Source organism: Prionailurus viverrinus, chromosome X, assembly GCF_022837055.1.
Source record: "Prionailurus viverrinus isolate Anna chromosome X, UM_Priviv_1.0, whole genome shotgun sequence".
NCBI lineage: Eukaryota > Metazoa > Chordata > Mammalia > Carnivora > Felidae > Prionailurus > Prionailurus viverrinus.
In genome coordinates, this window is record NC_062579.1 from 100,046,618 (window position 1) to 100,061,589 (window position 14,972).

At 35.1% G+C, this 14,972-nt stretch overlaps 1 protein-coding gene across 6 annotated transcripts in view; it reads right to left on the reverse strand.

Annotated features, from left to right (window-relative positions):
• Window positions 1–14,972, reverse strand: part of SMARCA1 (SWI/SNF related, matrix associated, actin dependent regulator of chromatin, subfamily a, member 1) — a 73,114-nt gene that overhangs the window by 31,172 nt on the left and 26,970 nt on the right. For 4 of the 6 annotated variants that reach the window (XM_047844487.1, XM_047844486.1, XM_047844490.1 and 1 more), the window contains exons 13-19: window positions 13,603–13,638; window positions 12,539–12,691; window positions 10,121–10,253; window positions 9,205–9,353; window positions 8,008–8,127; window positions 1,495–1,605; window positions 1,119–1,232 (exon numbers count right to left, since the gene is read on the reverse strand). In XM_047844487.1, the coding sequence (XP_047700443.1) occupies window positions 1,119–1,232; window positions 1,495–1,605; window positions 8,008–8,127; window positions 9,205–9,353; window positions 10,121–10,253; window positions 12,539–12,691; window positions 13,603–13,638 (816 nt within the window). The remainder of the gene's footprint in view (window positions 1–1,118; window positions 1,233–1,494; window positions 1,606–8,007; window positions 8,128–9,204; window positions 9,354–10,120; window positions 10,254–12,538; window positions 12,692–13,602; window positions 13,639–14,972) is intronic. The other 2 variants (XM_047844491.1, XM_047844485.1) reach the window with 1 other exon arrangement.

Here is a 14,972-nt window from a genome sequence, read left to right on the forward strand (position 1 = left end):
TACTACTGAATTTTATACCTTGGTCATCCCTTTCCATTCACCAGAAAGTGAGTTTCAGCATATAGAAATAACCAGGTATGCTTAATCTCTCAGTGTGAAAGCTTTAGGGTGACAAACATTTCACTCACTAAAAATGGGTTCCTATCTACTTAAAAATTAAGAGTTTTGATTTCCAAACTATCATTTTTAAAAGTTTTTTAAAATGTTTATTCATTATTTTGAGAGAGAGAGTGTGTGAGTGGGGAGAGGAGCACAGAGAGTGGGAGAGAAAGAATCCCAAGCAGGCTCCACGCTGTCAGCACAGAGCCAGAAGTGGAGCTCCATCTCATGACCTTGAGATCAAGACCTGAACCAAAACAGACACTTAACCAACTGAGCCACACAGGCACTCATCTAAAAGATCATTTTAAAATGTTAAAATTCATTATAATGTTTATTATTAGCTTTAACACCTACGTGGCAACAATCAAATAACCACCAACAGTGCTTTCATCAACCCAAGAACAATAAATACAAAAGTATTATTTCTTGATCTTATTAAGGAAAATGATTTAAAAAAAAACCTCCTGTCATCTATCATATATTCACTTCTAATTAAAGTTAATTGTTCGATTGTTCTTTCTACATAGTCTCTGACCAAACACTAGCATTATTAAAATAATGTTATTATCACTATTTTTGAAATACTGGATAATTCTCCATTAATCCCATTTCAAATTCATCCTATTGGTGACTTGATAGTTTGATGCTTTACTTCTAGTTAAACCTCCTCTTTGGTTTTAAAAACACCACTATTTTGAATTATTCTGATGTTCTCTCACATTAAAATGGAATTCTGTCCAGTCTACTTTAACAGATTATATTAGTTTAGAAGATTAGATTATAGGGCTTCCTGGGTGGCTTAGTTAAGCATCTGAGTCTTAATTTTAGCACAGGTCATGATCTCACAGTTTGTGGGATCAAGCCCCACATCAGGCTTCACGCTTGCTGGAGCCTGCTTAAGATTTCCTCTCTCCCTCTTCCTCTACCCTTCCCCCACCTGCATGCATACACTCTCTCCTCAAAAAAATTATACTAATCTGAAAACTTTTAAAAATAATAAACACTTGAAAAATTACCTTATAGCCTATTGTCTTCCTGTAATAAAGAATTTCCTTTTCCAGGAGCTCAAACAAACGTGGTGGGAAAAACTGAAAATCCTGAACATTTGGCTGCTTTGGAGGTCGGGGAGCCTATGGGGGGAAATGCATTATACACATATTTGTTTTCAGTACATGAAGTGAACATACTTATCTTTAACTATTTCTTTAATATATAGAAAAATAAATATAATAAGTCCCTTTATATAAGGCTGAGCATACCAGCTACTTTTCTACATTGTTGTTATATTTTAAAGACTATAATTTCACACTAATATAAACCAATCTAAATCATAGACCATGTTACAGGAGAATTCTGCTGTAGAGCAAAACAACAGAGCTCATTCTTTTTTACCTTTGGAATCTTTGGCTCACTGACACGTAAAGCCTCTCTAAAGTAGGCATCCACTGCGTAGTTTGCTTTGCGTTCTCGTTTAGGAGGTTCGATCCACTCCACCATCCCAAGCTATACACAGTAAGAACAAGGAATTTAATTATTCCAAAATGTTTACAAAAAATCAAATACAGCAAAGTTGCACAAGCATGAGAAAACTAAAGCTATTAGGAAGAATCAAACTTGCTTTAGATGTCACAATTATGTATCCCAAGTTCCAAAACCTTGTACCATACAGGCCAAGTTCAGGTTCAAGGATGCTTATCTTTTTCCTTTTTTTTTGTAAATAAGTTTAATTCTTATTTTAAAAAAAAAACCTAGTTCTTCCTTAGTAATTGGGAAGAATTTGCACAATCAGATTAGTATTTTATGTTAAAATGAATACACAGTATCTAATACAGATGGAAGACTAACACTGATTCTGGTGACTGTGTCAAGTGTATGAATTAGAAATAGCTGAATGGAGTATGATGAATATCAACACAACAGGCATGTGTCCCTTCAAATCAAGAGTTAAGTAAGGTCTTGGGGCACGTGGGTGGCTCAGTCAGTTGAGCATCCAACTTCAGCTCAGGTCATGATCTCACCAGCTCATGAGTTCGAGCCCCACATTGGGCTCAGTGCTGACAGCTCAGAGCCTGGAGCCTGCTTCAGATTCTGTCTCCATCTCTCTCTCTCTCTGCCCCTTCCCCACTCGCACACTCTGTCTCTGTCTCTGTCTCTGTCTCTCTCTTTCAAATGTAAATAAACAAATTTTTTAAAAAGATGTAAAATGAAGTAAGGTCTTAGTAAGACAGCTGTGGGAAAAGTCAGTGGAATCAGAAAGACCTGAATTTGAAAACAGGTTCTGCCACTTTACCAGTTGTAGAACTTGGGGAAGATTAATTTCTCCCTCTATGAAGTGGGAATAGTAATACCTAACTTTAGGATTAAATGTGACCATGTAAGTGAAGGTATTAAATAAACTGACAGGAGGTAAATGTAAATTTTTATTAAATATCCAAAGTTGGGTGAACAATGATTAGGTCACATTAAAAGACTTTACCCCAATATTAACTAGAAAATACAATTTAAAAGCCAATAGGCAAAACTGACAATCCAAAATTCTGGAGTCTCAAGAGATGGTTTTCCAGTTCAGATATTTTTTTTTTTTTTGGTTTCAGAGTGTCTATCCTAGTGCCTGTACACAAAAGAGGCCATTAATCTATAATTAATACCATTCTATTTGATTCTATCTGAGGGTTGAGTTCCAACCTTGGTATCCTATTTTAAGAATGGATGATAAACCAAGATGACTAAGATGGTCAGAGATCTACAAACTCTCAGTGTCCAGAGAAGGGAAGACTAAAGACAGACATAATGGTGGCATTCACATATGTAAAAGTCTATCAAATAGAAGAGAACACAGTTCTCTTTTGAGCCATAAGGTTAAAACCAATGGGGAAAGTAAACTGCTACTTGATATAATTTAACAAATATGTTGTAAGTACCTATTTTATTATTTACAAGTCAGTGTCATGGATACAAAGATGAATAAAATAGTGTCTTCCATCAAGGAGCTTGTAAGTCAAATAAGAAGTGTTATGAGAAGCAAAAAACATAAAACAGTGAAATGAACTCTCCCAAGGAGTATGATTCCCAACATGACCACATGCAAATAGAGGCTGGATAACTGTCCTACATGCTCTAGATGGGATTTCTTAATTACAAAAAAGGTCGGACTAAATGACCTTTAAGTTATCTTTTAACTCTAAAAGCTTATGAAATACAGATAGTATAATGTAAGTTTACATAAAATAAAAACACTCAGTGAAATGAGTTTTGTTTTTTTCCCCTCAACTGAATTAATGTTAGAGGATAGTAACAGAAAAGATGTTTTATTAATAACAAATATGTTATTTGTCTCAATTGGGATGAAAATAAATCAATAATTTAAATTAACTTAATCAAAAGTAATGTACTGGCCATTTAACCCAAACTTATATGCAAGTCTAGGTATTCAAACTTGGAATAAGCATTAAGGGTCAATTCCCAAACTTTGAAAAACACCAAATGGTGCTGAATTAGTTTTAGATAAGTAAATTAATACAAACTAATTCAAGTTGATTTCTTCAGGATCAATATCAGTCATTATGATTCAATTTACCGGACAGACATGGCTGTAAAGTAATGCAACTGGTTCAACAAATCATATATGAACATCTACGTCATTATATAATTCCCATGATTTATGTACAAACAACATTCTTCTATGTTTTCAATTCTCTTCAAAGGATAATATTAACCTATTTTTTGAACCTATCTAGAAAATAGAAAAGCCAGAAATAAAAGGTAATCTCAAGTCAGAATATTTTTAAAAATCTTATTTGGCCATTCAATTATAAAAACACAAGTCATCATAATTATTACTAAAATTTCTCTATATGTGTACATTACTTTGCTAGAAATGGAAGCACAGGAAAACCTGATATATTAGAAAGACAAATATTTTACTGAGTCTAATTTTACTCTAAGAATGTAGATATGAAGATCCACTGATATTTAGACTTTTCGCTGTTTAATATTTTTCCACTTTATAAAACACTCTTATTACCAATAAGCCCATGGAAATAACTGTAAAGTTTACAAAATTCATACCACACAATGAGATCTGGAAAACAATTTCTACCTTATGCATGCAAGCCATCACGTTCATCTCATCAGAATAAAACATAAACAGTCTAAACTAAGACTACAGATAGAACCACCAAATAGATGTAAGTGAAGACACTAAAAACTACCAGAACTAATGATAGCAACAGCATTATCAGCTTACTAGTTGCAATGCAAACTAAAATGGCTCACCTCTCATTCTTCAGTAAAATCAATATCCAAAATAAGCTTTCTTATTTTAACAAAATTCATTTCTGTGAGTTAAAAATATAACAGCCTTATGGAACAATTTCAGCAAACAAAATGATAAAATTATATTATAACTCAGAAAGTGAAATAAATATCCATGAGTCCATGCTGATATAAATAACTGAGTATATAAATAAATGGGAAGGGACAGGTCTTCCTTACAGAAAACTCTCCACTAATAAGTGTAGGAGGAATGAAAGGAAAACAAAATTACTATTAGGCAAAACACCACAATAATAACTATTGCAGGCAAACTCCAATACATGCTTAAATCAATGGGTATGTTTGAGGAGTATATTCCCCAAGATATTTATCAAGTACAAAGGGAAAATGGTAACTCTACAGTGAAGAAACCCAGAAGACACCACCTCAACTAAGTGATCAAGGTTAACAGTCCCTACAATACAACACAGCAACATCTTATATTCCCTGGTAAGATGTACTGAGGACATAACATCTCTTCCATGGCATTCTTGCCAAAAAATACATAATCCAATCATGAGATAATGTCAGACAAATCCAAAATGAGAGACAAACTACAAAATAACTGACCAATACTCTTCAAAATGGTAAAAACTGGGAAAGACAAAGAAATACTGAGAACACAGATTAAAAGAGCCTAAAAATATCAGCAAAAAAATGCAATCTGGGTCAACAGAATGAGAAGACAGGCTCAGAATGACAGAAAATATTTGCAAAACATAGCTTATAAATGACTATTATCCAAAATATACAAAAAACTCCTAAAATTCAACAATAAGAAAACAAACAACCTGATTTTAGGTGTTTTTTTTTAAGTAGGCTCCACACCGAAGATGGGGCTTGAACTCACAAACCCCAAGAACCAGAGTCACATGCTCTACTGACAGAGACAGTGAGGTGCCCCACAAACAACCTGATTTTAAAAATGGGCAAAGGGGGCATCTGGGTAGCTCAGTCGGTTGGGCGTCTGACTTCAGCTTGGGTCATGATTTCACCTTCCGTGAGTTCAAACCCCACATCTGGCTCTGTACTGACAGCTCAGAGCCTGGAGCCTGCTTCTGAGTCTGTGTCTCCTCTCTCTCTGCTCCTCCCCTGCTCATACATTCTCTCTCTCTCTCAAAAATAAATAAACATTAAAAATTTAAAAATAAATAAATAAAAATAAAAATGGGCAAAGGATCTGAAAAGATGTCTTGCCAAAGAAGACATACAGATGGAAATAAGCAAATGCAAATAGGCTGAACATCTTCTGTCAGTGAAATACAAATGAGAACAATGAGATATTACTACACACCTGTTAGAATGGCCAAAATCCAGAACACTGACAACACCAAATGCTAGTGAGAATGTGGAGCAACAGGAACTCTCATTCACTGCTCATAGGAATGCAAGAAGAGTTGGCAGCTTCTTACAATACTAAACATAAACTTACCATGTACTCTAGCAACCATGCTCCTTGGTAACTACCCAAAGGAGTTAAACTCTCTGTCCATCCAAAAACCTGCACATGGGTTTTTATGAGAGCTTTATTCATAACTGCGAAAACTTGGAAGCAACCGGGGTGTCCTTCAGTAGGTGAATGAATAAATAAATTGTAATACATCCAGACAATGGAGTATTACTCAGCACTAAAAAGAAAAGAGCTATCAAGCCATGAAAAAAACAGAAGCCACCTTAAATGCATACTACTAAGTCAAAGAAGCCAATCTGAAAAGGCTACATACTCTAGGATTCTAACTATATAATATTCTGGAAAATGCAAAATTATGATGACAGTACAAAGATCAGTGGTTGCCAGAGGCTGTAGAGACAGAGAAATGAATAGGTAGTGTACCAAGGACTTTTAGGGCAGTGAAACTATTCTGCATGATACTCTAATGGTGGATACATGTCATCATACATTTATCCATACCCACAGAATGTATAACACCAATAGTGAACTCTAACATAAAAGATGGACTTTGAATGATAATGATGTATCAGTGTCAGTTCAATTTTAACAAATATACCACTCTGATATGGGAAACTGGTAGTGCAGTAGGCTATGTTTGTTTGGGGCAGGGAGAATATGGGAACTCTTTGCATTTTCTGCTTGATTTTGCTGTGAATCTAAACTGCTCTTTAAGGCTTCAGGGGTGGCTGGGTGGCTCAGTCAGGTAAGCGTCCAACTTCGGCTCAGGTCATGATCTCATGGTTCATGGGTTCAAGCCCCACATTTGGCCCTTGGAGCCTCCTTTGGATTCTGTGTCTCCCTGTCTCTCACTGCCCCTCCCCTGCTTATGCTCTGTCTCTGTCTGTCTCCCTTTCTCAAAAATAAATAAACATTAAAATAAATTTTTTAAATAAAGTTCCATTTTTAAAAATTGCAATGTTGAGACCCTGGATTGTATTTCCTAGAACAGAGAAAGAACATTAGGGAGAAAATGTGCTTATTTCCTGGACTTGATAATTGTACTATGATCATGTAAATTGTTAACATTAGGGGAAGCTGAGTGAAGGATACATGTGAACTCCATATTATTTTTTGTAATGAAGTCTAAGTCATTTAAAATTTAAAAAAATTCAGGGGCACCTGGGTGGCTCACTCGGTCAAACATTTAACTTCAGTTCAGGTCATGCTCTCTCTCACAGGTCCTAGGTTCGAGCCCCACATCAGGCTCTGTGCTGATAGCTCAGAACTTGGAGCCTGCTTTGGATTCTGTGTCTTCCTCTCTCTGCCCCTCCCCTGCTCACACTCTTTCTCTCAAAAATAAATAAATATTTTTAAAAAATTTTTAAGTTAAAAAAATTTAAAAATTTTTAGTTATGGGGCACCTGGGTGGCTCAGTCTGTTGAGTGTCCGACTTCAGCTCAGGTCATGGTCTCCCGATTTGTGAGTTCAAGCCCCACATCAGGCTCTGTGCTAACAGCTCAGAGCCTGCAGCCTGCTTCAGATTCCGTGTCTCCTCCTCTCTCTGCCCCTCCCACGCACATGCTCTGTCTCTCTCGGTCTCTCAATAATAAATAAACATTAAAAAAATTTTTTTAATTTAGTTATAGCCATAATTTTAAACAAAATAAGTAAAACTCCCACTTCCTCAAAGGACTCTTGTTGTCCATACAGTGCATTACTGTACCCTCAATTTGACAGGGGAGAAAAATGAGTACCCAAAGTCAATTAGTGACACAGTTGGGATTTCAGCTTCAGAATCCAGGAACTCAACCACAATCCTACACTGCTTCTCAAAAACAAGAGTAGCAGTAGCAACAGCAGCAAATACAATGATGAAGATTATGGTACTAATAACCTAGCAGAATATATTAAAAGATAACACTTGCATGAGATCTTCTGATTTACAGCAAATTTTACTCCATAGCAGAGCACTGTAAGAGTTAAGTGCCAGTGGTTATTTTATTTTATTATCATTTTAATTTTATTTATTTTTTTAAGTAATCTCTACACCCAACATGAGGCTTGAACTCACAACCCCAAGACCAAGAGTCGCATACGCTTCTGAATGAGCCAGCAAGGCTTCCCTGCCAGTGTTTTTTAATAATGGTTATGGGGAGAAATGCTAATTTGAGAGTCTAATGGTTAAGGTAAAAGGTTACCTTCTGTTTTTCTCTATAATCTTCTCCTTCAAACTTGTACAAACTTTGTTCAGTGTCCATTCTAAAATTTCTCAGAGAAGATTCTCCCATTTTCTGCAAGCGTTCATTCATCTCTGCGGTCTAAAGTTCAATACGTTGAAATTAGAAAATTATCACTGAACTGCTTATAAAAATCTGTGGACTCTCTTTTTAGAAGTCATGACATGAAATATCCATGACTGAAATAACCAATTATTAACCAATTATTAACTGAATTAACCATGACATGAAATATCCAATCGGTTAATTTACAAGGTAAGAATACAATGCTAACATTAAGTGAATATAAATTTAACTTCAAGTATTTTAAATATTTAAATGGTTATTCAAGTATTCTCTATTAGGCTTTCTTTAAAATCTTTTATCACTGAAGATGTAGTCACACTTTGATTTCAGTCTACTCTTACTTATATTTGAAATTATCCATAATTTTAAAATAAAAGAGATAAATTCAACACAAAACTATAATAGTCTGAAACAGCTTATTAGACTTTAACAAATGATCCTTTAATATTTCATGAAATGTTCACAAGAGATTTTCATTCAATGCAATTTATCAGTAGATAATTTCTAATACAGTGCAAAAAAATGGGAGTTGTAAAAATGTGGTCCTGATAGATGTGATTAAAAATGAAATTTATTGGGGCGCCTGGGTGGCGCAGTCGGTTAGGCGTCCGACTTCAGCCAGGTCACGATCTCGCGGTCCGGGAGTTCGAGCCCCGCGTCAGGCTCTGGGCTGATGGCTCAGAGCCTGGAGCCTGTTTCCAATTCTGTGTCTCCCTCTCTCTCTGCCCCTCCCCCGTTCATGCTCTGTCTCTCTCTGTCCCAAAAATAAATAAACGTTGAAAAAAAAAAATTTAAAAAAAAAAAAAAAAAAAAAAAAAAAAAATGAAATTTATTTGGCTTTTAAGTAAATATCAACATCATTTTCAATAAAAATAAGGTATAAGGTCACTCAATTTTAAACTCTACTTCTTAGTGTTTATCGCCAAAAACTAAACTAAAAAACCCTAAACCACCTCTGAATATCAATCTACAAATCCTTAAAACAGGAATTATTTTAAACATGCATTTGAAATGATGAAAATACAAGAAGCATGCCAAAGTATGTTGATGTTAAAGCAATTCATCATGAAAACAAATGCCATTTTAACAAACCTTCTTTTCCCCTCTTTCTAGGAGAGTTGTAATATCTTCATCTGTCAGCTCACTTTCTTTAGAAGCAAAAACATGGGTGGCTCCATGACGTATCATTTGCAACATTTCCTCTTTTGCCAGCTTATTAGACTGTTGGTCAATGAGTCTTCCTAATAATAAAAGTTGTGTATTTTCAATTATATTCCAGAGAACGCACAGCCTCATAGTTCTAACCAGCCACTACCACATTTAACCATAAGTCAAGGTTTATAAGAAAGAACAATTAATGAACTTTAAAGTTATATTAATGAACAGCCCTACCAATTTTTCTTCTACCATACCTTCTATTTCAATAGAAGTTTTTCTGTAAAATTCTAATTTTTAAAAAAGGAAGAACTTCTAAGCTATGCCTCACTGACATTTTAATTGCTTCCAAAAATAGTAAATTATCCCATAATTTATTGGGATTTTGAGTGCAAAGCTATTTTGCATCTTTGTACTTCTGAAATTAAATTTCTTTATCTTAAAATGTGAGTCACACTGACAGATGTGACTCTAAAACTCAGAAGAACAGAAATATTTTTTCATGTTCAAACTTCATTTTTCAGATCAAAATTTCTTTCCACCAACAGGCACTCTCTAATACCTGCTTAAAATGTTTTAACCTAGACATTTTAACTGCTGCTTAATATCAGAATCTTCAGAAGACATGCCATTGGCATTCACCTAGAAGGTAGTGATGTTCAACTATCTACTCCATACATTACTGAATACAAGGCTTTAAATTAGAAAGATTTAAATTAGCACTTATTAAAAAAAACTGACTTTTTTCCTCTAAATTTGCAAATTTTTGTCAACTTTAAAAGTAATCTCCTTTAAAGAAAATTGCACGTGTTTTTGCAAAAAAACACCTAATTGAGTTTATATGTTTAAATACCTTGTTGTATAACAATTGAGTCAAGTCTCAGTTTTATCTCTGCTCTTTCTACAATCCTTTCTTCAACAGTGTTGTCAGTGATGAGACGGAACACACGTACTGGCTTCTTCTGACCAATACGATGTGCTCGATCCTAGTAGAAAGAATCCTAATGTAAGATATTGGGTATTCTGGATAAAATATATAGTATAGCCATCATATGCTATAAAATGCTGGATATAAAATTAGTTTCTGAGCTCTCTAGACCTGTCACTTTTTAAAGAAGGATGATGAGAGGTGGTGGTGACTCAGTCGGTTGAGTGTCTGACTCTTGATTTCAGCTCAAGTCATGATCTCACAGTTCATGGGATCAAGCCCCACACTGGGCTCCACACTGACAGCACGGAGCCTGCTTGGGATTCTCTCTCTCTCTCCCTCTCTCTCTGCCCTTTCTGTGCTCACTCTCTCTCTCAAAAGTAAATAAGCTTTAAAAAAGGAAGATGATGAATATTAAGAATATCTACAGATCACTGTGACCAAAAAAATCTGCAAATATTATACTATACCATTAATGGAAAACTTCCAGAAAGACAACAGCCAAAGCCCCTATAAGATGAGGACTAGAGGGAGTTTATTAAATAAATTTACGCCACTAAATACAAACATCTTCCCCACTAGCAAGAAATTTTGCGAGGGGCAAAGTAATTATCAAGGGTTGCTGTGGTGGCAAAGTTAGCTTTATCTCATCATCACGCAGTTCCTTCTGTTTATGGAGGCAATTCAGGGATGTAAAGGGTCATAAAAATTAATGGTATACCAAAATCCTTACTATATAATGGTCTAGAATTAGTCCTATGATTTATAGTTGGTAAAGGTGACAGATGGCAAGTACTGATTATATAAAAATAGCTAGGGAAGTGTCTTTAAAACACAGACGCTGCTAGGGGTGCCTGGGTGGCTCAGTCTGTTAAGCATCTGACTTCAGCTCAGGTCATGATCTCAGGACTCATGAGTTTGAGCCCCACATCAGGCTCTGTGCTGACAACCCAGAGCCTGAAGTCTGCTTCAGATTCTGTGTCTCCCTCTCACTCTGCCCCTCCCCCACTCGTGCTCTGTCTCTCTCTCTCTCTCTCTCAAAAGTAAACATTAAAAATATAAAAATAAAAATGTCCTGATGGTCAATATGTTTCAATTCTCTATTATAAAAAAAAAAAAAAGAAGGTGGTGGGTGCACTCCTGAGTTTTGGCCTCAAAAAATATAAATACAAATATATAAATACATTTTTAAAAAAGGAAGAACTTGGGGCGCCTGGATGGCTCAGTCGGCTAAGCGTCCGACTTCAGCTCAGGTCATGATCTCGCGGCCAGTGAGTTCGAGCCCCGCATCGGGCTCTGTGCTGACAGCTCAGAGCCTGGAGCCTGTTTCGGATTCTGTGTCTCCCTCTCTCTCTGACCCACCCCATTCATGCTCTATCTCTCTCTGTCTCAAAAATAAATAAACGTTAAAAAAAATTTTAATAAAAAAGGAAGAACTTCTAAGCTATGCCTCACTGACATGACTTTAATTGCTTCCAAAGAGAATAAATTATCCCATAATTTATTGGGATTTTGAGTGCATAGCTGTTTTGCATCTTTGTACCTCTGAAATTAAATTTCTTTATCTTAAAATGTGAGTCACACTGACAGGTGTAGCTCTAATTTAGTAAATGACACCATGATGAAAAGGAAGAGAAATAGCTCCTTGAAAAATTTTTTAAAGAGTAGGATAGTTTAGTTTTGTTTGAGAAAGAGAGAAAGAGTGTGTGTGTGCACACATGCAAACAGGAGAGAGGCAGAGGGAGACAGGGGCAGAGAATCTTAACCAGGTTCCAAGCTCATCACAGAGCCAGATGCTTAACCAAATGAGCCACCCAGGTGCCCCAAAAGGGTAGGATCGTTTCTAATGCTATCCTTAGGTAGCAAACATTTTCCTGGAATATATTCTTTTGTTACCTTTTTACCTCCTCACTTCAAATGTTTTATTACAAAAGGTAAAATCATATCTCTCCCAATTTCAGTGCTAAGGATTTTAATGTATTTATATATTAAGCAGAATTAATACTGACAGATTGACTTTTTAACCCTTTTCATTAAGACGTACGTATTATGTCCCCTTCAATATTCAGGAGTGGGAAAAAATATTACTGTTTCATGATAAAAGTCAAAATAAACACACAAATACTATCATTGGGTCTGGGGTATATGTGTGTTTGTTTTTGTTTCCTTTTTTGTTTTGCAACTGGCACAGCATCTTTTGTTTCCCAGGATAATCTATTTCAACATCTTGAAAACCTCCCAAAAAATAGTTACCCTTTTATCATTATTTATGTCTGTGCTGTATATATTAACAATAATATTCTGAGCTAAGATAAATGTCTGGCGTCATTGAAAATTACTAACCATAGCTTGTAGATCAACCTGTGGATTCCAGTCTGAATCATATAGTATAACCACATCAGCACTTGCCAAGTTAATTCCGAGACCCCCAGCTCTGGTACTCAGCATAAAGATGAATTTGCTACTATTAGGAACATTAAAGGCCTCTATTGCTTCCTTTTTTAAATTGACATAGGAGATGAAAGAAAAAGAGAGAAAAAATAACATTTTATTACCACAGTCCTTAAGAAACAAACATTTTTAACATGCATATACAAAACCCCACTTTATAATATTCTTCCATCTCAAAAATATTAAAGCAAATGCCTATATATTGTACTTTGTGAATTACTGTAGAAAGTATATTATATAAAGTTCCTAATCTTTAGAAGCTTACATCAATAGAGACAAACTCAGAACAACTGCACAAAGTAATAAATATTTTATTTAAAGTAATAATAGTGAATATGTTTTAATTGAGAGCTGAAAAATATCTAGGAAGTAAAATGTCAGCTATCTCAACTTCATTCCCATTACTTTATATAGGATTAATAAGGAAGGTATAGTTTAGAAGATCAGCCAAGAGAGAAAAAGGTTCAGGATGCAAATGAGAGCAATGGATAAAGGGGAGGCTAAGTAGATTTATTTCCATATCATGAAAAGGGGTAAACAGGGAAGTAATGAGGAAATTCAGGAAGGTAATCCAGGGATATTTAGTAAAGAGTCTTAACAATTAATGGGATGCTAACATCTAAACTATATAAAGATCTCATACAAATTAATTAGAAAGAAAACACTAAGACCCCAATAGAAAAATGAGCAAAAAGAAAAAACAGACAACTCACAGAAGAACAAATACAAATGGCTAATAAATACAAAAATAATGTTCAATCTCACTAGTAAACAAATAAATGCAAATTAAAACATAATACCATTTTTTGAAGATTAAAAAAATGATAATACTCAATGTTGACGAGGGGGCGGTGAGACGGGCACTCTCATACATTGCTGCAGGGAGTGTAAATTGGTACAACCTTTCTGGAAAGCAATTTGGCAATATGCATCAAGAGTCTTAAAAATGTTCATACCCTTTGACCCAGTAATTCCACTTCTAGGAATTTATCCTAAGGAAATAATCAGAAATGTGCACAAAGATTTATGTATAAGGACTTTCACTTTAGCATTATTTATAATAGTGAAAAATTGGAAACAACCTAAATGATCAACAATTGGGGAATAGATCATTTATAGTACATCCACTGGATATATATTATACTTAAATTATTTACAATAAATTTTATTACTGATATAGGAAAGTACAACATAATGCTAAGTAAAATGTTACCAAACTTCATATATAGTATATATAATTTAACAGCAATTACTTATATATGTTATATATACAAAAAGAGATTGGCCAGAAATACTTTTATTTTGCAAATTTCCTTCAGCAATCATATATTACTTTCATAATCAGAAAATACAGGAAGTTATATTTTTAATGAATGGAATGGCATGGTCAAAAGTTGCAGCAGAGGTGACACTCACTGCCGCAGTCCATATAGCATGTAGAGGGGGCAGTGTAGAAAGCAGCATGGTGTAGTGAGAGGCAATTTGGTGTAGAGGAAATAGCAAAAACCTGGTGTGAATCATTATCATTCATTACACATGTGTTTCTAAGCAAGCATTTAACCTCTCTGAGACAGTTTCAAGTGGAGAAAATTATACCAGAAAATTATACTTTACTGGAATGCTAGAAGAATTCAGTTGGAACTATACATTGCCTAGCTTCAAGTAGTTGCTTGACAAATGTTATATCCTTTCCCTATAACAGTGAGGAGGCCAATTAAGTAAAGGTTATAGGAAATGAGTCAGAGAATGACCAGAGTCTTAGCTAGCTGAATTTACCTGTACCACTGAAGGGCAAATCTGAGAACTACTGAAAAAGAACTGTTAACAGCTGGCGAATAATGAAAGTAATGAATCAAATATGGTCATTTCCTCCTTACTAGGGAAATAGATGAAATGATTATGTGGACAGCAGTATAATGGGAAAGGGGGGCATTTCCAAAAAAAAAAAAAAACAGCTCTGCTTTGCTGTATCTAAAGTCTAACTACTATAGTTAGTAAACTACTAAAGTAAACTATTATAGATCAGGGATCAGTGTAAACTTTGAGACACCCATTATTTGCAAATGTTATCAATAGGTAGCAGGTTAACCCTGAATATTAAAAGAGCCTGTGTGTCTGCAGGCCCTATCCTATGCTATGAACCAAGCTTCAATAAGTAAGCACACAAGGGACGGTGTTCACTGAAGCTATGGAAGGAAACAGACATGAACTAAGAGTCTTTGTAGCCTGAGATGGGGCCCTAAAGTTGAGGTAAAAGGCCTGTGTGCAATTTCCTGACAGTGTATCCTGCATGACACAGTTTAAAAACTATACTCACATCTATTAT